Raw genomic sequence first — 26,591 nt, forward strand, 5'->3', positions numbered from 1 at the left:
ATTTATATTCTTTTCTTTTAACAGAAATTTCCAATTTGTTAGTGGCAACTAAGAAGGCTCAAGAATGGCAGCCTGTCTATCCTCTCAGTCAGCTGAGTTTCCATCGAATCCTTAAAGAAGAAATAAATCAAGTGAGTGTTCCTTTCATGGATTACATATCACAGCCATTTAATATCTTGACAGAAATATTATGAATACAGAATTGTGTTAAAGTAAAGATAAACTTGCGATCTCAACATCAGTATGCATTTCAGTGCAAATGTACACGGGCTTCCTATTTCATCTAGCAGGTGGAACTTGAAAGGAAACAGGGAGAAGACATAGAAACAGAGCAAAAGAAAACAGACAAAAATGTTTACTGAGCATTCACCCGGGACACCAAGCCTACCTCTAGTCTCCTGTTAACCCCCAGGACTACTGCCATGCAAGAACACGGTTCATCTGATATTTTACTAGCCTTTCGTGGTCTTGGTATAGTAGCATGCTGTCTTGTTATACATTCTAGCTAACCTGGCAGCATGTGAAATTTGAGTGAAGCTATGTTCTTTCTAGAAGGATTTCCTCATGTTTGTCATAGCTAGCCAGTTAAAAACGTAGGGTTCCGAATTAACTTTTTTCCAAACGATCCCAGGTAAAAATTATAGGCTCTTATCCAAATATTTAGGAGCAACCGATTTCAGATGTGCAGGTATAAAAGCAAACTTTTATATGACAGTAAAAACAAACAATTGTGCTTTGATTGTAACATGTATTTACAGACTGCTCATCTGAATTTTGATTGTAGTATGTCACTGGCCAGCTTTTGTGCTCTCTCGCTCCCACTCTTTGCACCTTCTCTCACCCACTCTCTCTGTTCATTGCTGATCAGTAGTCTAATCCCAAACCTTCTTGCCATATTTACTGTCATCCCATCCACCTACTTGCTTTATGTGCTGTCTTGCCCACATCCACTCCTCTGCCCCACATCTACATTCTTGCTGTCTACTCTCATATTCCATCTACAACTCCCGCCATACGTGCACACTCTCTACTCACCCTAATGCAATGCTAAAATACCTCAGACATTCACTCTGGCTAACATTCACTCCGAGACCGCAACCATACTCATGCCTTAATCTAACCTTACACCTGCATCCACTCTCCTACCTCACATCCACTCTCACACCTATGATCTGCACCAGGGGTCTCCAAATTTTTCTCTAGTGACAGCTACTTCTGATCAGTGAAAATATTAGTGAGCTACTGAAGGCTAAACAACTTGTGCTTTACCAGACACCCTCACGGCCAGCTACATTGACTTTAAGCCTAATGTCCATAGAGCCAGAGTCTTTTGAACAAAATACTTTGACTAGGGACAATATGACGGGGCTGCTATGAGTGCGGTCTTTGGGGGATGCATGATCGTGTGTGTATGAATGGGATATATGCGTATGGGCGAGTGAGAGCCTGTGTTGTATATACTTATGGCATAGAACATACCTTTCACCATATTTTGCACCATATATACAACCATATTTTTAAATGGTTGAAATTTTAAGTATAGAAAATAGTTCTGCAGAAAATGTTAAACATTTGAAACATTTTTCTGCACTTTAAATTTCTCCCATTAAGAAAATACTGTATTTTCAGTTGTGCTTAGCTTATTGCACAGAGTCCTGCTGTTTGTAAATGTGACACTGAAATGGCAGAAAATTAAAATGAAGAGTTAACTTAATCATTAAGGTAACCTTTCATTTTAACAGCATTCAGAAACATAATTTTATTCTCTTCCTCCAATATTGAGTTGGCAAGGACGTTTATTTAAGAATTAATACCGCTTTACTTCAGTTTTACACCCCTGTGCCCCAGCTGCAGCCTGTGTCCTAAATCTGACTGAGCTTGCTCATTATCAGGCCCTGCTATCTGCAGCCTAATGCTAATAATGCAAAATAAAGACAGCCTTCCTTTAAGTTTAAAAGAAAAATGTGACCATGTGCTATTTAAAAATGAACTCACGGCCATGAGCTACTCTGAAGATGTCTGGGAGCTACTGGTAGCTCACTATTGACTGGTTGGAGACAACTTATCTACACTCGCAACCATATGGCAAACGTAGTGAGTGGGTGACTTACCTCTATTTTGTAGGCACTGCCATTGGCCGCAGTCCATTTGATCCTCCCTCCATCAGCGTACTGCCGCCAGTACACTACCTGCAGGACTAACATCTAAATACGGTGAGTGAAACACCGTTAATCTACATCCTGGCAAGAACACTAAGCCCGTGAAGCTTGCAAAGGTCCGCCATGGTTTGTTATTTCCTTTTTAGGGGTGCCTTTCACGGTTATGCCTGCAGAGTTTGGCAGCATTTGGAAATTTTCAATATTCTTTTCATGAGAGCCATGAAATAATACAATGCAGTAATCCAATTGTGGTCCTAGCTGTTGTGGCACAATTTCAAACAATTATTTAGAAGATTTATCAGCCTCAGACGTTTTCAAAGTGAAGAATATTGGGTTTATATGGAAAATTGCTAATTCTGGAGTATGTGATTTATTTGTGTCATTGGTATGTTTTAACCAGATGTTATTACAATTTCATCTATCATATCACTCAATATGGCATTCCAAAAAGTGACAATTTAATCAGGATTAAACAATATTGAGAGTTACACAATGTATTTTTAATTGCTAGGGCAACTGTCGATTGTTTAGCATCTATAGCTTTTTGTGTAGTGACCGGTGTATTGGATGTGGTAAATTCATCTCGTGGTCAAAACATTGTAGTTGTTTGACCTGGATCCTCTGAGGAGTAGGGTAAATATAATGTGAAGTTTAATTTTAGTTAAGCTTTAGCTTTTTTAATTTTGCCAGGGGCTCTTAGTTACAGAAATATTATTTTTCAAATAATTTTACTACCCGATGTTAGTAGTGGTAACAATAAGTTGGGAAAGTGAGATACAAAAGATGATGGGTCCTTCTTTATTGATGAGCTCTAATCAAAGTGACTGCCTCTATGAAACTAAACAGCAATTTAGTCACTAAGGGCCCGATTTAGAGTTTGGTGGGCGGGTTACTCCATCACAATTTGAAAGATATCCTGTCCTTATTGCAAGTGCATTAAATTCTAAGGCACCTGCAATAAGGCGTGCAGTATATCTGTAAAGTTGTGACTGAGTAATCCATCCAGCAAATTTAAATTAGGCCCTAAAGGTTTTAAGGAGCATTATGGTATATTATATTACATTGTTGACATTTCAGAGGGTTCTTAGATATTTAATCTAGCAGCACCCCATGCTTCCTTCTCTTTCTATTCTCAAAGTAGAGAGTTCTGGTAGAGACTTCTCTACAGATTCCTCACTGTTTGAACACGCCAGGCTTCTGACTGGATCCGGAAACTTTTGCATAGGAATTCCCTTGCGCAGTGACAGGTGGCATCATACAGCATTGTTTTACCTCATGCTGCTCTGTCCCATGTGGGTGGGGTCAGGACCATAATATACATGCCACCTGCTCACACTGGCATCAGTTCTTTCTTTCCCCGCCAACCGATGCAGATCTGGAGCTTCACCTGTCATTCCACAGATTTTGCTTTCCCTCAACAAATTTTCAGTAGTATGCAGATAATGTCACCTAAAACCTACAGGTTTCAAACCATGTAAGGACTGTAAAGGGCTGTAACAGACGGATGTTGTTTACAGATCCTCATGATGTCTGTCTTTGGTTCCTTGGCTCTGGTCATGATTCGAAGTTGATTCAAAGTTGTGTTTGTTGTGTTCAAAGATGAACCAAAAGGCAATCCGTGTCGAAGAGACCAAGCTTGCTGTTGCTGAATTGAGGAAGTCGAAGACCTGTTCTCACTCGTAGTTCAAAGCACGTCGATCCCAGTGGAAATTGAGGGAGTGGAAGTGGTCTAATTCCCAAGGTTTCTTTCGTTATCTGTCTTCATCAAAGTCAGGTAAGTCATAGGGGAGCCAAATAAGCACAAAAAGTCCAAACATGAATCACATGCATTTTACCACTAACATCATTGAGAATCACATGACACACCTGGCACTCCTAGGCCACTGAGCAGTTTTCCTCCAGCGGGTTCAGCTTTGATGCTGATCCTGTTTCGGGTCCCTTCAGGTTGGGTGGAGACACCAGATCAGCTTCATCAGCCTAGGTTGGCTATGAACAAGATCTTTGGTGCCACACCAAATCCCATTGGAGCGCCTTTCAGGCTCATGGATCTGACAAGGCTTCCAGCTGGCCTACCGTTTACGGATCCATCTTTGATGTCAGCTATGTCTCTTGACCTCTTTCAGAGGTCGATGCCAACGCTGACTATGGTTCAATTGAATCTGGGTCCAACAACAACTCTGTCTCCATCCTCTGCGTTGCGTTCAACACTGCGTTTGCAACAACTGACCCTGCTAGCGCCAATACAGACATTTATCACAACAGCACCAGATATCAGATTCCAAACTCATGTTCCTCCACCTACACTCATTCTGTTCATTTTTGTTGAGGAATATCAGCCCTTTGAACAAGGTAATAATTTATGACAATCTTCAGATTTCCAGTGGCCTGGATACTTTTCCAGGTCTTCTAACCCTGCAGTTACCACTAAGGAAACAGCATCTTTTGCAACAGTCAAGGGAGGAGCAGAAACTCTTGATCTTATTCTAAAAATGTATTGAATCCACAGCAGTCTACTCAAGGACCTTTGTTGCCCTTCAGGGGATCACTTACAGATGCTCTGGTAGGCATTTGGTTAAAGCCAGGATCTTGCCCTCCAGTTAAGAGACAAGTAGCAAAGCTGCACAGACATGCTGCAGTACACCCTGACTTCTAATAACATCCAACTCCGGAGGGCCTTGTTGTACAGGCCTCTACGAGCTGCACAAATCCAAATGCCTTCCCACACACTTCGCCTGAAAGAGAGTTGAAAAAGATTGAGCCATTTTCTAAGACTAATATTCTCTTAACCCAGCCATGCCTTCAGGTCAGTCAATATGTTATGTCTACTGGGAAGATATACTCATGCCTCACGAGGCAAAGTCAGGAATGTCCTACTGGCAGTTCCAGATGAAGTCCAACAAATTTTGCAGAGCTTGGGTTTGGACAGACTGGATGCTGCAAAATTCTCCTTTAAATTAAGCTAAGGAACAACTGTTCTTTTTGGTAGGGCAGTTAATACCAATGTGGAACTTCGGCACCATGCCTCAGTTTGTTCCACAGGTTTTTCAATTGATGTTCGGCAATCACTTATGGACATGCCTTTCAACTGCTCTGGGCTGTTTGGGGCAAAGGCTGCCTCTGAAAGGTTTAAAGAGTAAAGCCACTGCCCATTCTCTGGGCTTAGTTACACAATCTCGACAACGTCCCTAACCACAGCACCCTTTTCAAAGCCTTGGTAGAGGTTATACGCAAAGACAGAAGCAGTACCTTATACTACAACAGACCTCCCAATTCTTTAGAGGACAGGGCCAAGGAGCAAGCAGGCAATGTTCAGGTCCCTGCACCATCCAGAAATAACAGTTGTGACTCAGACATCCTTGCTGGGTTGGGGAGGTCATCTTGGAGAGATGGAGGCCAGAGGACTCCTGTGTCTGGCGCTGGCTCACCTCCAAAGCAACTTGTTGGAGTTACGAGCGATTATCTTGGCACTAAAAGTGTTCCTTACAACAATCAAGAGTGAAGGGGAGTGTAGGTTCTCACAAACACCACCACCATGAACTACTGTAACAAGCAGGGTGGAGTGGGGCTATGGGTCCTGCGTTTCCATGATTGCCCAGCACCTGGCAGGATCTTTATACGCCAGGGTAGATTCTCAGCCGACGGTGCCTAGAGGATCACGATTGGCCATTACTCCCAAAGGTGGCACAAGATGTCTTCCAGCAATGGGTAGAACCCTAGCTGGATCTAGTTGCAACTACAGAGCACACGCAGTGACACTGCCTTGAGGTGCTGGATTTTGCAAGACAGGCTTCCTTAGGAGACACCTTTTCATCTACATTGGGGCTCGGACACCTGTAAGCATGTCTGCCAATACCTCTCCTGCCCAGGGTACTTAAGCAAATCTAGAGAGACCAGGCCCAAGTGATCCTAGTCGCACTAGATGTGGCAAGGAGTGTGTGCGGTACCTGGAATTTCTAGCCATAAGGACATATCCTCTGATCCAGCTTCCCCTTAAGGAGGATCTCCTTTTGCAGCTGAAGAGCTTAGGCTTGCACCCGAGCAATCATAGTCTTCATTGCCATGCATGGAGACTGAGTGGCCCCAGTTGATGACATTCAACCTTCCTTCTGAGATGGTTGGTGTTATTCAGGCAACCTTCTGTCCTTCAACGAAGGCTGCCTATACAGGACTCTTGAGAAGTTTGTTGTATAGTGCTCTTTTTGTCACATTCAACCCTTACAAGCTTCTTTGTCTGATATTTTGTTATTTTGTTTATCATTGGCCAAGCAAGGCCTTGCTGTAACCACAGTTAAAGTTACTAACTGGCCCTTTTAGCTTTTTTACGTTTAACAGGTCAGCCATCTTTTTTCAGATCACCTGTTTTGATGCATTTTTGAAGGGCTGACCCGTATGTTCCCACCTATTTATTATTTTATTCATTCGGTCTAAAAATTTAGACCATTAAAATTCAGAATAACAATCATGCATAACAATAATAACATTTAGACCATTAAAATTCAGAATAACAATCATGCATAACAATAATAAAACCTTATAGCCAGCATTCAAATAAATATCGTTAGTGAGTTCCTTGAAGCTAAGACCATGATCATACTTAAAATACAATAAAAGAATCATACAATGCGATAAGAAAGGTTAAATAGAAAACTTGTGTCCATCATTCAAATAAATACAGTTAATACATTCCATGAAACTATAACCAGTATCATAGCCAATTTATGAGCTGATGTAATTCTTGACATATCTAAATATTTTATAAAATGCCCTGGCAATTGGGCTAAAAATTAATCTCTATAAACTAACAGGGCCAACTTCTCATATGGGGGACCCACCTATTCCTTTTGTAATGCCACTGTGGGATCTAATCCTTCTCTTGCCCTACCTGTGTTTGCCTTTTGAGTCTATGTACAGATCTCCTTTATGCCTACCTACACTTGCAACATTCTTCCTCACCGCCATAATGGCTGCCAGACAGGTGAGTGAACTTCAGGCCTTGTCATCTTTTCCACCATTTGGTCCCTTTTTTCTGTACAAGGTAGTCCTTTGAACGAAGGCAGCATTCTTTCCAAAGGTAGTCACGCCCTTTTATGTAGAACAATCCATTGCTTTATCAACATTCTATGCATCTCCTCATCCATCCATGGAAGAGCAATGGCTACATTGCATCGAACCTAAGAGGGCCCTTAGTTTTTACTTCATGAGGACCAGGGAATTTCAACATGATGACCAGCTATTTGTCAGATTTTCTTTTTGTTTTTATAAATCAATTTTATTGATTTAAATTAAGAAGTCCTAACAACAAAAAGAAAATTGCTTTCCAATCGGTCCCTAACATCCCACCCACCCCATCCCCCAACATTTACAAAGGAGCCAAGCCATCCATGGACGCAGTCTCTGGGGTGGCGGAAAAGCTGTAATAGTTCCACCATGTTCCCCAAATTTTAAAAAACTTCTGAGGACAGCCCCTGGCAGCATAAATCGGCTCCTCTTGTTTAGCACAGCACTCCAAACTGAATCTGCAGAGTGCCAGCCTATGTACCTGGGGCATTTCCAGCTTCTCTCACTGTCCCTCTTAGCCACTAATGTTGCTAAACCAATCAGCGTTCAGTCGCCTCTCACGCCCCAAGGTCATCCAAAAGCCTCAAAAGAGCCTTTTTTGGAGTCAGTGTGACAGTTCTGTTCAAGACTCTAGAAAGAGCTTTACCTAATTAGTTCCAGTTTTGGATGATCTGTGTACAGCTCCACACCATGTGAAAGAAGTCAGCCTCAGGAGTGGACTATCCTGAGTAGGTAGGGTCTGGTCGTAGGCCAGCATGCCAGCATCAGTGAGGTGTCATATATGTGATGTGTAAATAGTGTAACACACTAAGTCTGCGCTGCGCAGAGATGGCAGTCTCCTGGAGAGCCATAAATGCCATAGGCCATTCCACGTCAGCCAAGTCCCCAACCCTCCCGCCTCAGCCGGAGCGGGACCAGTGTTTATGGGGCATTGTAAACCAAGGAGCAATAAAATTGTGAAATCCCTCCTTTACCCAAACCACCCATCAATAGCCAAGTATCCAAGGGTTATATTCAGGTAAGTCCAGCTGGTGGGTCATGTACTTCCGAAGTGCATGTCTCAGTTCTAAATATCTATGAAATTAGGTGCAGGACAGCTGGAAAAGGGCCTGCATGTCTGCAAAGCATGTGACTCGACATCCAAACATTTCCCAATACTGTAATCCCAATCATGTACCATTGCCAAAATCCCTATTCCATAGAGGGGCCTCCTCAGTCATTTTTTTGCCCCAGCCAAGGAATTTATTGGCAACTTTCCATACAAAAAAGATCGAAGAGAAATAGGCCTACCATACAAATAGTGCACCATCCCATCCACACCAAGACAGTTTAATTCAAGTTGATATGCCGGATCACTCCATCCTTCTTTCGTCCAGTCGTTGACCATCAGGAGTTGAGACACCCAATAGTACAAACGAATGTCTACCCCTTCTAGACCGCCATAGTAAATAGACCAGCAACACTTGGCAAAAGTGATGAACAGGAGATGGTCCCTTCATAAGAGGAAACGTAGTTGGGCTGTGACCTCAGTGAACCATACATTGGCAATATGGAGTGGAAAGTTCTGTAGGGTGTATAGGAACCATCGGAGTATCATCATTTTTATGAGTGTGACCCGGCTTGGGGCATTAAGGGGTAGGGTAGACTAGGTAGCAAAGCGAGCCTTGGTCACCCTAAAAACTGGAGTGCGTTTGAGAGACCATGGGAGTTCGGGCACTCTGGATATATGAACCCCTAGGTACTTAAAACTGAGGCGGTGGCCCATGATATTGTGTTGCCAGCCCAGCACAGTATTGGCAACCCATAACGGAACTAGAAGTGTTACATATCAAGCTTTATTTTGGCAATGATGCCATAAAAGCACATACAGAAAATTGTATTAGCTACAGAAGTCACATTTATCAGTATAAAACATGTTCATTTTATAAAATTCAATCTAAAAACATAAAATACATATCTGTTAAACCTTTGTAAAACATGCAAAATTCATGACCAGCGCATAAATAGAATAGTCCATTCGAGGGAGTGTGTACTGTAGTCAGTACTGCACGTTTTGTACAATACATACAACTGTGCTACCGTAGATCACTGGAGAGTACACAGTTTTTGTCTAACTCTCTAGATTGACAACAAATATCGGGTAGGTGCAAAAATCATCAGATGACGAGAGACAGATTTTGTAATTCTCAAGACCTCCTTGTGTTCTCTGACACCCAGATTTTGGCACAAAGGTAATATCCAGGTCTTCCTACTGCTCTGATATGCTGGAGAGACTAAAATAACATGCTCAAGCATTTCTTTAGGTTTGCCACAAGATAAAAACAGTCAATCCTCCGTCCTGGTCCCACGCATCCATTTGAATGTGAAAGAATGGATGAGAAAAGTTCCATAGTGGAACTACCAAAGCAGCTTTCTGGCTGATGCAACGCTATCTCATCCAGAAATTGTTCTCTGAGAAACGAGTCCTTTACTGTAAGGACTGCCTCAATTAGAGAGCCAAGCTTTATCCGGGAACATATTGCTTCATCTTTGTGTTGCCAGTTGGTGGACGGAGCGAACTAGAAATTACACTGGCTTCTCTGAGTTGCTCCAGAGACTCTCGGACCCAGTCTTCACGACTGTCGCTTTTACATATCTCAGCCAGAGTATGTTGTGTGAACCAGGGATCAGCAATATTTCTTCAAGAGCCTGGTGGTAAGAGCCAAATTCAGGGGTGGCACAGATTCTTTTCCAATAAAGAATGGGTCTTAATGTGATCTTCTCAGAAATGGGTTGAAGCCCAACGTCCAGTCTAAGGGGGAGTAGGAGAGTGCTGACAGGCAACCCTGTCAGCTGGCGGATGAATTGTTTTTCTTCTATTAGTAATACATTTGTACACTTACGGACGCATAATTCTGATCAATATAGAACTGAAACTAGGCTTGATGATTGTAGATCTGAATGGCCGGTGAGATGGGATGAACCAGGGAACCTTGGGCCATTTTTACAATACCCTCCGCAACTAGTTTCAGTTTGAGCCTACGCTGGGTTACATGGACGCGCCAGTCTATCTGTTCTGTGTGATCCCAAAATAGTCAAAAGTACACGCTCCAGAGGGGTCACCATTAGCATAGGATTGAGTCTAGTTGAGTGACACAGGTTCAGAACCCTAAACTTGGTTTTCCCTACATTTATCCCCAAACCCCTTTGCCTACAGAAACATTTGAAACGGCCCAGTAGTCTCTGGAGGCCCATAGGAGGTTTGGAGAGAAGAAGGGTGTCTTCAGAAAACATGAGAGCATGAGAGCCTGTTTGCCAAGTTTGGGGCGTTTGTGTCACATTTATCCAGGAATCAGACTAGACCCTTAATGTATAATATGAACAGGGTGGGTGCAAGTACATAACCCTGCATAATACATCTGTTGAGATTAATTGGATCGGTTAGTTTGCCCATTTGGCTGCATCTGACCTGCAAAAAATTATTTTGTGGAGTCTGATCATAACATCCAGTCGGTGCCTAGGGACCTTCATTTTAGAAAGCACTTGTCAGAGAGAGGATCTCGGAACCAGATCGAATGCAGATAGCAAGTCCACTAAGACAACATAAAGAGGTCCACTAGCTGAAATTATAGTTTCCAAAACAATAACTGGATCTGGAAAACTTGGTCGATAGTACTTGTGCATTCTCAGAAGCCCACTTGCAAAGGAGTGAAGTGAGAATTTCATTTTTGGTCAACCGCTCCTGGAATCTGTCTAGAATTATCCTACTAAACAATTTTTTAGGGATATCTATAAGGTTTATGGGTCTATAGTAGTTTGTTGGTGAGTCTCAGGAACCCCTTTTAAAGATGGGAATGATTTCAGCCCCTGCCCAAGTTGAAGGAATGGGACTCCTCTCATTATGGCACTGAAGTTCACTGAAAGTATTAACTCTAGATGTAGACTTCATCCAAAGACCAGTCTCCAGGGATCTTATCTAGCCCTTGGGCTTTGCCAGGGATAATTCTCTTGATGGCCATGTTAACTTAGAAGGGTGTTAAAGCTGAGGCCTCATTTTGAGCCACTGGAATCATGGGCCAATGCAACAGCAATGAGGAGTTTGAGGGCTGGAACACTCTGCCTTCACATGGTGTGACTGGGGGTGTTTGTTTGAAAAGATTCAAGACTCCGTCCATCATTTTGTTGTGTTGCTAAGTTCGCCCTAAGTGGCAAGGGTATGCCCAGACATGGGTCCCGTGCTCACTGTGCCATTGGCGTCAAGCTAGCTTGGCTGATGAGAAAACCAGTCCCAGGATGCTTGTTTCTGGTCCAGGGAGGACCTGGCCTGGCATTCCGGGCTGGACTGTAACCATGGGGAACAGAGTGAAGGCTGATTTGCATATGGCTGGGTCCAAACCAGGGAGGCGTGTTGGGCAAAAGAACGATGGATTTAACCCATATCTGTGACTGGGGGTGAGTGATTGAAAAGTTTCAGCACTCCATTCATCATCTTGTTTTGTTCACATGGTGGCCAACCAGCCATAAGCCCTATCTGATCACTATGGTAATTCTCTGGGACTCGGGGCACAGAATATAGACTAGAGAATTGAGCAGCCCAATTGCTTACCTAGATGTTATTCTCAATTGGGCAGAAGTCATCTCCATTTCCGGTAGACACTATGTTCCAGAAGGATCAGTGGACCTTCGTCCTAGCAGTAGCTAGAAGACCTTCCCATTTCTCTCACTCTAAGATTCTTTTTGCGTCTAAGATAGTTTTTATATAGGCTCTCCTGGAGTTTTGAATCTGCAATCTGTGGACCTTTTTTATTGCATTGACCAGGGCTATCCTAGCACCTCTGCATTGTTTGTTGTACCACGAGGGAGGGCTCATCCTTTTTGCTACCCGCCTACTTTCTATATAAAAGAGATTCCTTAGCTTATGGAACAGCTGGTTATGTACCATGCATGCCCCTTCCAGACACTCCTGTAGATCCCATCTCAGATCAATCAAAATTATACCCCCATTCTGTTTGCTACAAGCCTATAGATCTACCCAACAGGTTTCTTGGAGTCGTGGAGACACAAATGTATGTTTGGTGTGTGTGAAGTGAAATATGTGGGCCAGGTTATTTCTGCATAAGAGACTGGTCTGCTGCCAGGATTATTGAAAGGTATTGAAGATGTGCCAGTTCCATTGGACAAAGAACAATTAAAGGCTTCCTGGGATTGTGTGTATATTACGCAAAATTTGTGAGGATCTTCTCCACCACTGCCGATGGCTTCCTGGCTAAAATGTATGAACCCTGAATGAAAGAGAGGTTTTGGAGACCATGTCTCTTAAAACAAAAGTCAGAGATCAAAGTGGTTTATGAATTGAAACCACTCTGGACTAGATAATTTAGAAGAAAGACCAGCTACATTCCAAGAGACCAACTTGGTTGTTGTAGCTGGTGAGGTGGAAGCAGGAACTCCATCCTGCAACACAGCTGGAATGGGCCCAGAACTTTCCACTACTTTGGAGAACTGGGAATTTCAGTTTGCCTGCTAGAATTGCTGGTATATCCCTGGAGGGAGTGGAGTATGGCCAATAGTAGCAGTAATAGACAAGGGAGCTGTACCAAAAGTCTCCAAATTAACCAATCCTTTATTATTAAGGGTCTGCACCTGTTGCAGTGCCGGTTAGTGTTGGATTGCTGTTGCATACTAACACCACTTATTGAGGTGTTCTGCTGCCTTCCCTCTTCGCTCACCAGAATGGTACCTAAAGGAACAGCCCCCCTAACCTGTCGGTGTGAAATACAGGCTAGGTGCCAATAATGAATCAATCTACGTCAGAAAGATTGGAGGATGGAATTGAAAAGGTATCATTGTTATTCCTGTGATTAACATGGACAAGAGCTGGAGGGTTACAAGCCCTGAGCAGCTGGCTATTTACTGCTGGCTAGGATTGAGCACAAAGCTTGTAAATGTATCCTAAGGGCATTAATTCTATATTATTCCTAGCTGCACTAGAGGTGATTTACTCCGATTTACCCGGAGCCCTGAGGCATCTTAAAATAGGCATACATTTTTCAATACTTGGGGACCTGGCACCGGATGGTCAGTCAAGAACAGCAGGACGTCATCCGCATATAGAGTGATTCTGTCCTCCATTGTGTCACCACATCTTCTTCCCCACAGCTGAGCGTCACAGCGAATCACTTGTGCTAAGGGTTCTGTAGCCAGCACGAAGAGGAGAGGGGACATAGGTGTAGAACTAAGCAAGGCTGCCCCAATCTGTAAATCCCTGGCTAATACACCATTGTAAAGGACCTGTGCCGAGGGCTGCAGATAAAGAATAGTGACCAGCTGACGAAACCTAGTGCCGAATCCCTTGCACTTTAACACCGCACCAATCTGTGGTATTGAATGCCTTTTCAAAATCAACCAGCATTAGAACTGTCGATCCCTCTATGTTGCAGGCTTTGGCCAAGGCTGCATGCACTCAACAAATGCAGTGTCTTGTGCTGCAGTTGGGCATGAAGCTTCATTGATCACGGCGGTTCAAAGCACCAATGACCGGTTAAAGTCTGTTTGCCAGGATGTTGCATAAATCTTAACATCGGCATTAATCAGGGATATTGGGCAATAGGATGCACATTCCTAGGCTGATTTATCTTATTTCGGGATAACCGCTATGGTGCTAGATCAGGGTCTAAAGGAAAGGAGCCTTTGTCTTCAGCCTCTCTGTAGAACCGAAGTAAATGAGGGGAGACAATGTCACAGAGCTTGGAGTAATATTCTAGAGGAAAGCCATCCGGACCCGGGGTTTTTCAAGGCTTAAATTCATGAATGACTGCAAGGACTTCATCCTTCGCAATGAGAAACTCCAACACCTCAACATTGAATAGAAATGAGACCGGGAAGGAGGATATCGGACAAAAGAGGCTGTGCAGGTTCTCAAGGAAGTCACAACCACTGGGCATAAAGATCCTCGTAATAGTCAGTGAATGTGTTTGCTATTGTCACCGAGGTAGTCACGGGGTCCCGGTCGAGTCCTCAATACAGGGAATGAGCCAGGAGGCGGCATCACTGGTGGCTAGTCTATAAAGGGGAGTGCCACTTTTTGTCTCCAGGTTCGTAGAGCCTTTGGAGGGGTGCTCGCCAGCATTGTTGGACTTAATGGAAGGCATCGGATCAATTTCCAACTGCCGGCTTACGAATTTGGTTGGTGTTAGCCGCCATTGCCAATTCCAAGGAAAGTAGACGAGACTCGAGTTCTGCCAGTGGCGATCCCTATCTGCAATCCCTGTCTGATATAGGTCTTAGCCACCCAGTGAAGCTGGGGCTCACTCGCTGCCCACAAGGTACTCACCATCTGAACTGTACCCTTGTTAATACCAAAGTAGGCTTACAGTGCTTCCTCCAAGTGGTCGAGAAAGCTGCCATCCTGAAGGAACCAGGCATTGAGACTCAATACAGGACGGCGACAATATGCAGGCAGTCCTAGTCAGAGTAAGAGAGGAGAATAGTCCGATGTTCCCCCATTGCAACACATGGTAGCTGAAGTAGAGTGGACATCTGTAGCAGAGAGGAATATGTGATCAATTTGCAACAGAACTTTCGTAGACATGGAAACATGGGTATACACCCTTTCCTGGGGATACCATATCCACCAAATTTTGCACAGGCCCCAGGAGTTTATCCAAGAGAGCAGCATCTTGGGCAGCTCACCGCGACCACATGAGGGAGAGCAAGAAACATCATAAATAGCTTGAAAGACTGCTGAGGGAAATGTTTGTGGATTAAAATTGTCACTCCTCTAAAGCCCTGACTAAAACTTGTGTGATATACCCAGTCAAACCCAAATTTCCAACAGGTGGGTCTCCTGGAGTAGTGCCACACTCTGTTGGTACCGCTTGGGTAACTTAAGGACCGCAGTGTATTTGATACGAGTCCAGAGGCCGTTTACCTTCCATGACAGAAGACTAAAGTGAGCCGTGTGGAGAGCATGTAATGTCAGATGCTGTTGAGTGGGCCAGCCAGTCAGTTTGCGGCAGGCAGTGGAAGGTACATATGCAAGCAATTAAAACAAAAAACAACAATAAAAGGTACAAACTAAACACCCTACAAACGCCCCCATCCCCACACTTCCGCCCAAGAAGCATCTGTTGCCCAACACCTGCCAACAAAACATGTGAATCAAATAAGAGGGTATTTGAGGTAGACTTCCTCCTAGATTAGGATCTGATTGCCCTGGGCTTAGGGCTGTGACGAAAACAAATAAAAACAGATAAAGGGAAATGAACCATCATATCTGAACCCCGATGGAGCCTGCATCATCAGATTAATCAGGTTAATCTACCTTGGTAGACCCCGGGGCTCTGCCCTGCACCTAAGGAGCAGGGAGCAGTTAATCAGCGGTCTGGGAGTGGCCTAGTTCAGTGTCTGAGGAATCTGGGGAGCATCTCCATGTTTACCTTTAGGTTTCCTGCAAGTTTAGGAGTGGGTGATAGTTGGAACAGGCGGACCCTGACCTGGTTCAGCTTCCCCTTCAGGAGGGACATACATCATAAGAGTTTCTGCTTGGTTGCCCACTCCCATGTCTACTCGGGGTGTTGAAATAGGAACAAGAGTCATGGAGAACCTTGAGCCATGCTGTGAAAAGCAACATGTATTGAATGGACATCCCCATAGCATCTACTTGACAGCTTGAAAAGATTTACTGTTTGTGTGGTTTTGGTGTAGTTCGGAAAAATCATAATGTGGGTGGATTTGAAGTTTGCCTTAGCTATATGCCTTTTGCGGAATAGTATCCCAGTCACTGAAATTAAGAATTTTGGCATTGACTGGGTGTGGCAGCACTCCAGGGGGGAGCTTCTGCAACACGGCCCGATGTGCCCGCTCAGCAACAAACCATGGCACCAAGACCCCTCAGAGACCCAGGATTTGATCCAAGTCTCAATGAACATCAACCTCTTTTTGGAAGCCCACAGAGCACAGGTTACTCCATCAAGCACGATTTTCGGCATCTTCCGCCCTAGACTCGAGTATGGACTGACGACATGAGAGAGTTAACCTTAAACTTAAGGTCCAATGAGTCATCCTCGAGAGTGGATACCTGTGTCTCCACCACGGTAACCTTCCCATCTGCATTACGAAGATCTTGACAAAGAAACATAACATCAGACCCACCTGACAAATCCTGGATTCGAGGGCCTCTCAGGAGGTGTAGATGGTCTGCAGTATTTGGGCTACCTCATGAGTGGAGGAGCACCTCAGCTCTGAGCATCAGGCACCTGATGTTTAGAGGAGTCAGAGGGGCAGATGGTATATTTATCAATCTTAGATTTGGCTCCCATCCCTAGGACTTTGTCCTTCCCGTGGTCACCATCTGTGGTCTGATACGTTCTCAGCTGCAGTCACTGGGTAGAGATGGAGGCCAGATGACAGCAAAGTGGCAGGGAGCAGCAGTAGAGCAGGCACAATCCAGGCAGGCTGTGAGCATCCAGTCTCCGGGGGGGAAGAGCCAAGGTTCTCAACTCTCTGCCCTCTTACCTAAGGTTCCAATCAGGGCAGCACGAGCAGCAGAAATATGAAAGACCAGTCACAGAAGGGCTCCGCCAGGGGCCCACCACCCTTTCACTGCTTCGAGTGGAGGCACATCGCAACCTCTCAGCAGCCCCCACCACTGCCGATGTCTGAGGTAGGCACACTGGAGGAGGGAAGGAGTCCCACCGAAGAGCATACCTTGGCCAGCTTACCTGCCAAGGCTTGTAGAGGCAGCACAATCAGCCTGGGCTCCTCTGCAACCACGTCTGATGACCAAGAAGGCTCCCAGTAATCCACTAGACACTGGTCCAAAGGAGGAGTCGAAGGCAGCAGAGTGTGGGGTCTCTGGTACAGCAGGTATAAATCAGCAAAGGGCAGTGGCTGCTGCACTACTTAGCCTCCTCCACCACTGGCCGTAGTAATCTGGGCAAAGTCCAGAGCAGCCAAGGCCCCTGTCCGCTCTCAAACACTCCCCTCTCCATGTCCTCGGCCCACTGGGTGGTTGGGCCACTAGTAACAACTGGTCGGGTAGGGGGGAGTGTCCAGGATTTGAGTTATCGCGGTAGGGGGAGAATGACGTTGGCCTCGGCTGTGCCCAAAAGTTTGCACGGGAGAATGGGGATGGCACAGGCATCATCGTAGGCCCAGGACTTCTGCCCACAAGGAGCGCCCAAGACCGGCTCACCTGCATCTCCCTCTGTGGAGCAGAGCGTTGTGGCATTCGGGGGCCTTCTCTGCAGCCCGCCGGAGCTGCCGCAAGTCAGCATCATGGAGCCTGTACTGCACTGGCAGTGCAGCAAAAGGTGCAGGCAGCGAGTCACAGACACCAGATTTTGAGTCAACTACCGCAGGATAGGCTCCCAGGGGGCAGGGTGGATGTGCCACACTTATTTAAGGGTCCAGAACGGTGATGCAGCTGGATGGCGAAGGAGGTCCATGGAGCATCTTCAAGACACGTCTGCATCTTGGCTGCTTTGGCCATGCTCCTTTGTGTCAGATTTTCTGGGACAAAGAGCAAGTTGGTACAGAAAAGAACCATCTCTAGATGGATTGTCCTATGTATTCAGATCTGTTACGAGCTAGCTAAGAAACCGCCCCCAGAAATTGTTCGAGCTCACTCCGGAATGGCAAAGGCTACTAGTGCATGGTGTGCCAGTCTTGGACATCTGCTAGGTGGTCATCCCTCCACATGTTCACAAGCATTAATGCCTGTATAGGCAGGTCGTGCAATACGGGTACATCGCCTGATCTGTCCTGTAGGTATTCTTGGTCTAAAATCATTCCACAGTCCCTCCACCTGAGGAGATGTACTGCTTTGGTAACGTTTCAAAAGGTCAGGAGTCTGCAGTTCAAAGTCTATATTAGAAGAACAAGTTACTTACCTTTGATAGCGACTTTTCTGGTTTATCTAACTGCATATTCCACCACTGCCTTCCCTCGTCACCTTTCTGTGGAATGGTTTAACTCGGTCCAGTCTTAAGATCCTATCTCAAAAGTTCTGTGCACTCTTAGTTTTGATAGGCTTCACGTCTGTTGGCATGGACGGAGTTCAGAAAGAAACTGACGCCAATGGGACGAAGCAGCGCGAGCTAGAATGACTGCACCTGTCATGTCATATGTCTGTCTGGTGAATTCCAGGAAATGTAGTTGCTACATGTCACAGCAAGAAAATCATTACTAGTCATTGCTGATGTCCTAAAAAAATTGTAAATCTTGAAATTATTCACTAAAAAAGTAATCTGATTAACGGTCTAAAAAAAAACTGCATCACAGAAGTATTTATTAACTGTGCTCTTCATATAGGCCCGAAATACTACTTTAATTACTATTTCCTTCCAAATGGCAGATAAAAACAAATAAAGATGATCGGAAACTATGACTATTCCGATTTTATTTCCTGATCCAAGATTCTAATGGAAGTGCGAAGAAGATCTCAATACCTGGCAAATTGTTCACAACACGCACGTCGTCCTTTCAAGTACTGCAGGTCTCGTGAAGAAGTAATACCACAGCCAAAATTTCTGCCACCGCAGGGCACGTTATACCATACAGTCTGCACGGCAGTGATGCATTCCAGCGAGAACATTTCCCTATTGGTTCTGCTCCATTGCTATCTGCCATCACCTCCTGTGAAAAGTAAAATTGGCCCATGTAATCAATCAATCAATCAATCATAGCATTTATAAAGCGCGCTATGTACCCGTCAGGGTTTCGAGGCGCTGAGGGGGGGGGGGGGGGAGGGGGAGCGCTGCTGATTTAGCGGTCGAAGAGCCAGGTCTTGAGGAGCCTTCTGAATGCGAGGAGGTCCTGGGTCTGGCGAAGAGATGTGGGGAGAGAGTTCCAGGTCTTGGCGGCGAGGAAGGAGAAGGATCTGCCGCCGGATGTCTTGCGCTGGATTCGGGGTACGATGGCGAGGGCGAGGTTGGCGGATCAGAGTTGACGTGTTGGAGTGTAGAAGTTAACTCTGGTGTTGAGGTAGGAGGGTCCGGTGTTGTGAAGTGCCTTGTGAGCGTGGGTCAGGAGTTTAAAGGTGATCCTCTTGTCTACCGGGAGCCAGTGGAGTTACTTTAGGTGAGGGGAGATGTGACTTCGGCGGGGTATGTCGAGGATCAGTCGGGCGGAGGCATTTTGGATACGTTGGAGTCGTTTGATGTCTTTGGTTGGGATGCCTGTGTAGAGTGCGTTGCCGTAGTCAAGTCTGCTGCTGACGAGGGCTTGGGTCACCGTCTTTCTGGTTTCTGTTGGAATCCACTTGAAGATTCTGCGGAGCATTCGAAGGGTGTTGAAACAGGAGGAGGAGACGGCGCTGACCTGTTTGGACATGGTGAGGTCGGAGTCCAGGATGAAGCCGAGGTTTCTTGCGTGGCTGGCAGGGGTGGGCGGGGGTCCGAGGACGGAGGGCCACCATGAGTCGTTCCAGGCCGAGGGAGTGCGCCCGAGGATGAGGACTTCCGTCTTGTCGGAGTTGAGTTTCAGGCGACTGTTGTTCATCCAATCGGCGATGGATTTTAGTCCCTCGTGGAGGTTTGTTTTGGCGGTGAGCGGGTCTTTGGTCAGGGAGAGGACGAGCTGGGTGTCGTCGGCGTAGGAGATGATGCTGAGATGATGTTGGCGGGCCAGTTGAGCGAGGGGGGCCATGTAGACGTTGAACAACGTAGGGCTGAGGGAGGATCCTTGGGGGACGCCGCAGATGAGGTTGGTGGCTTTGGAGCGGAAAGGGGAGAGACGGACTCTCTGCGTTCTGTCGGAGAGGAAGGATGAGATCCAGTGGAGGGCTTTATCTTGGATGCCGGCTTCCTGGAGGCGGGTCAGTAGGGTGCGGTGGCAGACGGTGTCAAAGGCGGCTGATAGGTCGAGGAGGATGAGGGCTGAGGTTTCGCCGTTGTCCATTTGATGTCTGATGTCATCTGTGGCGGCGAGGAGAGCAGTCTCAGTGCTGTGGTTTCGTCTGAATCCGGATTGTGAGGGGTCCAGGATGGAATTGTCTTCGAGGAAGTGGGTGAGCTGAGTGTTGACGATCTTCTCGATGACTTTCGCTGGAAAAGGGAGGAGAGAGATCGGACGGAAGTTTTTGAGATCGTTGGGGTCGGCCTTGGGTTTTTTGAGGAGGGGTTGGATTTCTGCGTGTTTCCAGCTGTCCGGGAAAGTGGCAGAAGTGAAGGAGAGGTTGATGATCTTGCGGAGTTCGGGGGCGATGGTGGCGTTGGCTGAGTTGAAAACATGATGTGGGCAGGGGTCCGTGGGGGAGCCTGAGTGGATGGTGTTCATGGTTGTTATGGTTTCTGCCTCGTCCACGTGGGTCCAGGCGGTGAGGCGGCAGTCGCGGGAGGAGACGTCAGGGGTGGGGTCTGGCGGTGGACCGGTGTTGAAGCTGTCGTGGATGGTAGCGATTTTCTGGTGGGAGAAGGTGGAGAGGTCGTCGCAGAGTTTCTGGGAGGGCGGGATGTCGTTGGAGTTGGCTTTTGGATTGGAGAGTTCCTTCACGATGCCGAAGAGTTCTTTGCAGTCGTGGGCGTTGTTGTTGATGCGTTCGGTGAAGTGGGCGCGCTTGGCGATGCGGATCCGTTGGTGGTGTTCGCGGTTGGCGTTTTTGAGGGCGGCGAGGTTGTCGGGTGTGCGTTCTTGGATCCATTTCTTTTTGAGCTTCTGGCAGATGCTTTTGGAGGTGGTTAGATCGTCTGTGAACCAGGCTGGTTTTTTCTTTCCTTGGATGGCGGTGGGTTTCTTGAGAGGGGCAAGGGTGTTGGCGCAGTCGAGGATCCATTGATGGAGGTTGATGGCGGCTGTGCTCGGCTCGGTTGCGTCGGGTGGAAGGTTGTTGATGAGGGTGCTGGTCAGTTGGTGTTGGGTGACTTTGCCCCAGCGGCGGTGGGGAGGTAGCTGGATGCGGTGTTGCTCTGTGGTTTTCTTATAGGTGAAATGGACGCAGTGATGGTCGGTCCAGTGGAGTTCGGAGGTGTGGCTGAAGGAAATGGGGTTGCTTGAGGTGAAGAGGGGGTCAAGGGTGTGTTAATGTGGGTGGGCGTGTTGACTAGCTGGCGGAGTCCGAGGTTGAGGAGGTTGGAGGTCAGTGATGCGGTGTTGACGTCGTTGGCATTTTCCAGATGGTAGTTCAGATCTCCCAGGAGGATGTAATCCGGGGAAGCGAGGGCGTGGGTGCTTGCAAGGTCGGCGATGGTGTCGCTGAAGGGGGCTCTTGGTCCTGGAGGGCGGTAAATGAGGGTTCCTCTGACGGTCGTGTTGGGGTCCGTGTGGATCTGGAAGTGGAGGTGTTCGGCTGTCCTGAGGGTGTCGTCCGAGTGGGTGTGGATTTTGAGGGTAGCTTTGTGAGCGATGGCTATTCCGCCGCCGATTCCGTTGGTTCGATCTCTTCTGGTGATTTTGTAGCCGTCCGGTATGGCGATGGCGATGTCCGGAGACGAGGAGTCGTTCCACCAGGTTTCGGTCAGGAAAGCCACGTCAGGAGCAGTGGTGTCGAGCAAATCCCAGAGCTCGATGGCGTGTTTTCGTGCGGAGCGGGTGTTGATGAGGATGCAGTTCAGGTGGTTGGGGTTGAATGTTTCAGTAATTGGATTGGTCGTTCTGATGCAGGAGAAGTTGCAGGTACGGCAGGAAAAAGGTCCTTTAGTGTGCTTCGGGGATGCCCGGCAGCATTCAGTGGAGGGGCCGGGGTTGAAGGCGCGGAGTTCGTCGATTGAGTAGCGGATGCGGGGGGCGCGAGGGCCAGGGGGTGTGGCGCTGGGCGCGGTCCAGGCGCGGACGGGCGCGGACGGGCGCAGACGGGCTTGCCTCTGGCGCGCCCGCTGCGCGTGGACGCGCAGTGCCAGCCATTAAGAAGGGAGGGGGGAGGGAGGAGCAGCTGGGAGGCGGGAGGGAGCGGCAAATGGGGGCGCGAGGGGGGCAGGGAGGCAGCGGCAGGGAACGGGGAGCGCACAAGGGGCAAAAAACACTGAGAACGAGCAAAACTACAAGCAGTTACAAAGAGAAAATACAATCAGAAATACAATCAGAAATACAATAATGGCACAATACACGATCGGGGAGACAGCAATCAGGGGGGCACAAAGGGGGCAGAAGCGCCGGCGGCGAGGCGCGGAAAAAACGAAAAAGCCAAAAAAACACTTACAGGACGGCGGAAGCGGCACACGGGTCAAGTGAGCCCACTAGCCACCAGGGATGAGGCGCAGGAGGATGCCTGCGGGTGGAGGAGGGCCTCGAACACGCAAACGGCAGCGTGCTCGTGGGACAGAGGCAGAGGGCAGCAGGTTGGTGCTGCGGTCGTGGGGGGCGAGCTCAGGACCTGAAACAGGTCAGAGTTCGCTCACTCGCGACGCGCAGCGCCAGCCATTAAGAAGGGAGGGGGGAGGGAGGAGCAGCTGGGAGGCGGGAGGCGGGAGCGGCAAATGGGGGCGCGAGGGGGGCGGGGCCGCAGGGAGGCAGCAGCAGGGAACGGGGAGCGCACAAGTGGCAAAAAACACTGAGAACGAGCAAAACTACAAGCAGTTACAAAGAGAAAATACAATCAGAAATACAATCAGAAATACAATAATGGCACAATACACGATCGGGGAGACAGCAATCAGGGGGGCACAAAGGGGGCAGAAGCGCCGGCGGCGAGGCGCGGAAAAAACGAAAAAGCCAAAAAAACACTTACAGGACGGCGGAAGCGGCACACGGGTCAAGTGAGCCCACTAGCCACCAGGGATGAGGCGCAGGAGGATGCCTGTGGGTGGAGGAGGGCCTCGAACACGCAAACGGCAGCGTGCTCGTGGGACAGAGGCAGAGGGCAGCAGGTTGGTGCTGCGGTCGTGGGGGGCGAGCTCAGGACCTGAAACAGGTCAGAGTTCGCTCACTCGCGACGCGCAGCGCCAGCCATTAAGAAGGGAGGGGGGAGGGAGGAGCAGGCGGGAGGCGGGAGGGAGCGGCAAATGGGGGCGCGAGGGGGGCGGGGCCGCAGGGAGGCAGCGGCAGGGAACGGGGAGCGCACAAGGGGCAAAAAACACTGAGAAAGAGCAAAACTACAAGCAGTTACAAAGAGAAAATACAATCAGAAATACAATCAGAAATACAATAATGGCACAATACACGATCGGGGAGACAGCAATCAGGGGGGCACAAAGGGGGCAGAAGCGCTGGCGGCGAGGCGCGGAAAAAACGAAAAAGCCAAAAAAACACTTACAGGACGGCGGAAGCGGCACACGGGTCAAGTGAGCCCACTAGCCACCAGGGATGAGGCGCAGGAGGATGCCTGCGGGTGGAGGAGGGCCTCGAACACGCAAACGGCAGCGTGCTCGTGGGACAGAGGCAGAGGGCAGCAGGTTGGTGCTGCGGTCGTGGGGGGCGAGCTCAGGACCTGAAACAGGTCAGAGTTCGCTCACTCGCGACGCGCAGCGCCAGCCATTAAGAAGGGAGGGGGGAGGGAGGAGCAGCTGGGAGGCGGGAGGCGGGAGGCGGGAGGGAGCGGCAAATGGGGGCACGAGGGGGGCGGGGCCGCAGGGAGGCAGCGGCAGGGAACGGGGAGCGCACAAGGGGCAAAAAACACTGAGAACGAGCAAAACTACAAGCAGTTACAAAGAGAAAATACAATCAGAAATACAATCAGAAATACAATAATGGCACAATACACAATCGGGGAGACAGCAATCAGGGGGGCACAAAGGGGGCAGAAGCGCCGGCGGCGAGGCGTGGAAAAAACGAAAAAGCCAAAAAAACACTTACAGGACGGCGGAAGCGGCACACGGGTCAAGTGAGCCCACTAGCCACCAGGGATGAGGCGCAGGAGGATGCCTGCGGCTGGAGGAGGGCCTCGAACACGCAAACGGCAGCGTGCTCATGGGACAGAGGCAGAGGGCAGCAGGTTGGTGCTGCTGTCGTGGGGGGCGAGCTCAGGACCTGAAACAGGTCGCTAAAACTAGAAACTCAAACATATACAGCTTTACTGTTGATTTCTAGTGTTAAAGCAAATTTAGTGGTCGCAGCATATTGCGCAAATGTTTATTGCACGAATTAACACTCCACCTCTTTTTTTTTTAAACTCTACATGAACTTCTGAGTCCAATTCTATATTAACACTTTTGAGCGAGGGAACCGCTACGCGATAATTCAAAATAAGTGGATTCTCATTACTAATTCATTTTTATTCATTGCTATTGTATTAGCATCAATCATGATGAAGTAATGTGGCTTGTTACGCGTGACACTTGCATTAAAGCAAATGATTAATGCTTCATGATAAATGGTACTACAGAGAATGACATCCGAAGGAAGCAAACTAATACCATGCATTTACCAAGCCCATTTTATTAATTAGATTTTGTAATCTGAAAGTGGTTTATTGCTTCCTTTGTCCTGACATTATTAGTATCGAAACTATTCATTGTCAAATATCTTTATTATTTTTATAAAATGCGGAGCCGTTTATTCATAACAATTTTCATAGACTTTCAACCCAAGAAATGCTGAAATTGTATATTTTGTTGCCAATTTTAGCAATGTCTGATTATTTGCCTTTTCTGCTTTTTTCAAGATTTTGGTAGCCTTTTTTTGCAGCATGCTCTTTTTTTCTAATGGTCTCTGCAGATACTCGTTCCCAGGGAGATCAATTTAACCTTTATTTTTGCTATATTGTCTTACTTAGTGTAAGAGAGGATCGCACCAGCGCTGTATCTAAGGCCCTAACAATTTGAACAATAGAAGCTTGGTAAACCATAACTCCAATATAATCGAACACATTTTTTCATGAAAAAAATTAATGCTTAAAATTGTTCACATGAGTGCAAAATGTGACGTATTAAAGTAACTTATGTGGGAGCTTGCTTTTTTAGGTTGAGCAGACTTCAGCATATATTTCTCACAATGTTAATGACCTTTGCTAGCAGAAACACGTTTCAATGTAATGTGTAGATAAATGGCTTTTCAAAACAACACATAGGGCTTAAAAATATCTGACTCCTACGTCTTTGCTTTATCCCCTTCTCAGTCTGTTGGTACTCGACCCACCAGACAGTAGCATGAAAAACAACCGCTTAGAGAATAGCCCCAGAGAGGGCACATTATAAAAGAAAACATTTTCCTCTTGTACCTGAAATCTTTTTTTGAGCTAGAGCTGATTGAAAGTCAAAAGACAAACAAGTGTGTTGAATCTCAGTTTTTGGGGGACAGGCCCTGTCCTGCTAAAGACACCTTGTCTGTAAGTGGAGGTCCTGAACTGCCATTAGCTGGGATTGACCCATATCTCCTGAGAGTTTGTGCACAACTCACTCCCTGGGCACAAATCAAGTGATCCTCCTCAATCACTCCTGTTGCACTGGGAGGTAGAGCCGGTCTCCTTCTGGTGTCCTCTCTTGCTGTTGCAATCTGACAAGGCTCTTCCATCTCCTGACTTCTAGACTGCAGTCCTGAGGCTCTCCTCTCTTGCAGTCCCAGTCAAACTTTCCCGTCCATTATTTTTGTGTTTTTCCTGTTTTTGAGTGTAGGTTCCATATTGTGCAGAATTCTGCTATGAGGGAGGTGGCAAGTTGGGGATTGAGAAGCCTTGTTTTAAGAGATGGCAGAAAATAACGGATTCTCTGTGTGTCCTGATGTGACCTCGTCCCGTTCGAGCACCACAAAAAGAAATTCGGGCACTGAGAAATGTCAGCCACTGCAAAATCTGTGATTTATATCTGCCATCAGTTCAGGTGATGTTCAAAATTTGAGATGATGTGACACTGTCCTCCTTGGTCGTACTGTAGAGATTGGTAAGGTAAGTTACATTAGCATTTCCTATTTTTTCTCAAGCTTGAGGCCCTTAAGAAATCAGCTAGATCCAATTACCTGTTTTCTCAGGACTTGTTTCAGAGTTCTTGTTTAGCTTTTAGCCCTTCTGAGAAAGGGAACTCCATAATTCAGTGGTCTGATTTCTCGGGCCCACAGGATCAGGAACATCTGGATCTTGTGAACGTTCAGCCTATTGTGCTTCCACTATCTAAACTTCTGTTTCACCAGCATGCCGATGTCCCTTTTTGTTGTAGGCATGTTCCTGAATGCTTTGAGTGCCTAGATAATACCCAGCAAGAATGTCCCAGGTCCCAGGGCAGGATAAACAAATAAGAGTGAGAAGGAGAAAAGCTTGCTTATCTTCCCAAAGATCAAGAGCAAACACAGGAAACAAGCTAGTTACAAATCTTATTGTCTTTATCAGAAAAGCTCCATACTCTCTACCTCTGGCCACCATAAGGTAATGGATAAAAACGGTGCCCTTCAACAGGGGTTATAAACAGTGGTGGATGTTTATGGAGGGAACTATAGCCTCCTACATCCAAACTTTGGGTCGACATGTTTCAGCCATATTATCTCTGCTGCTGATGGTCAGTATGGCTTTCATCAGGACCAGACAATCCTGTG

At 47.0% G+C, this 26,591-nt stretch overlaps 1 protein-coding gene across 3 annotated transcripts in view; it reads left to right on the forward strand.

The window, feature by feature from the left end:
* The window catches only part of JAK1 (Janus kinase 1), a 481,031-nt gene that overhangs the window by 255,878 nt on the left and 198,562 nt on the right, over positions 1-26,591 (forward strand). For all 3 annotated transcript variants that reach the window (XM_069232503.1, XM_069232505.1, XM_069232504.1), the window contains exon 11: positions 25-131. In XM_069232503.1, coding sequence (XP_069088604.1) covers positions 25-131 — 107 coding nt within the window. The remainder of the gene's footprint in view (positions 1-24; positions 132-26,591) is intronic.

The sequence above is a fragment of the Pleurodeles waltl genome, chromosome 4_2, assembly GCF_031143425.1.
Source record: "Pleurodeles waltl isolate 20211129_DDA chromosome 4_2, aPleWal1.hap1.20221129, whole genome shotgun sequence".
NCBI lineage: Eukaryota > Metazoa > Chordata > Amphibia > Caudata > Salamandridae > Pleurodeles > Pleurodeles waltl.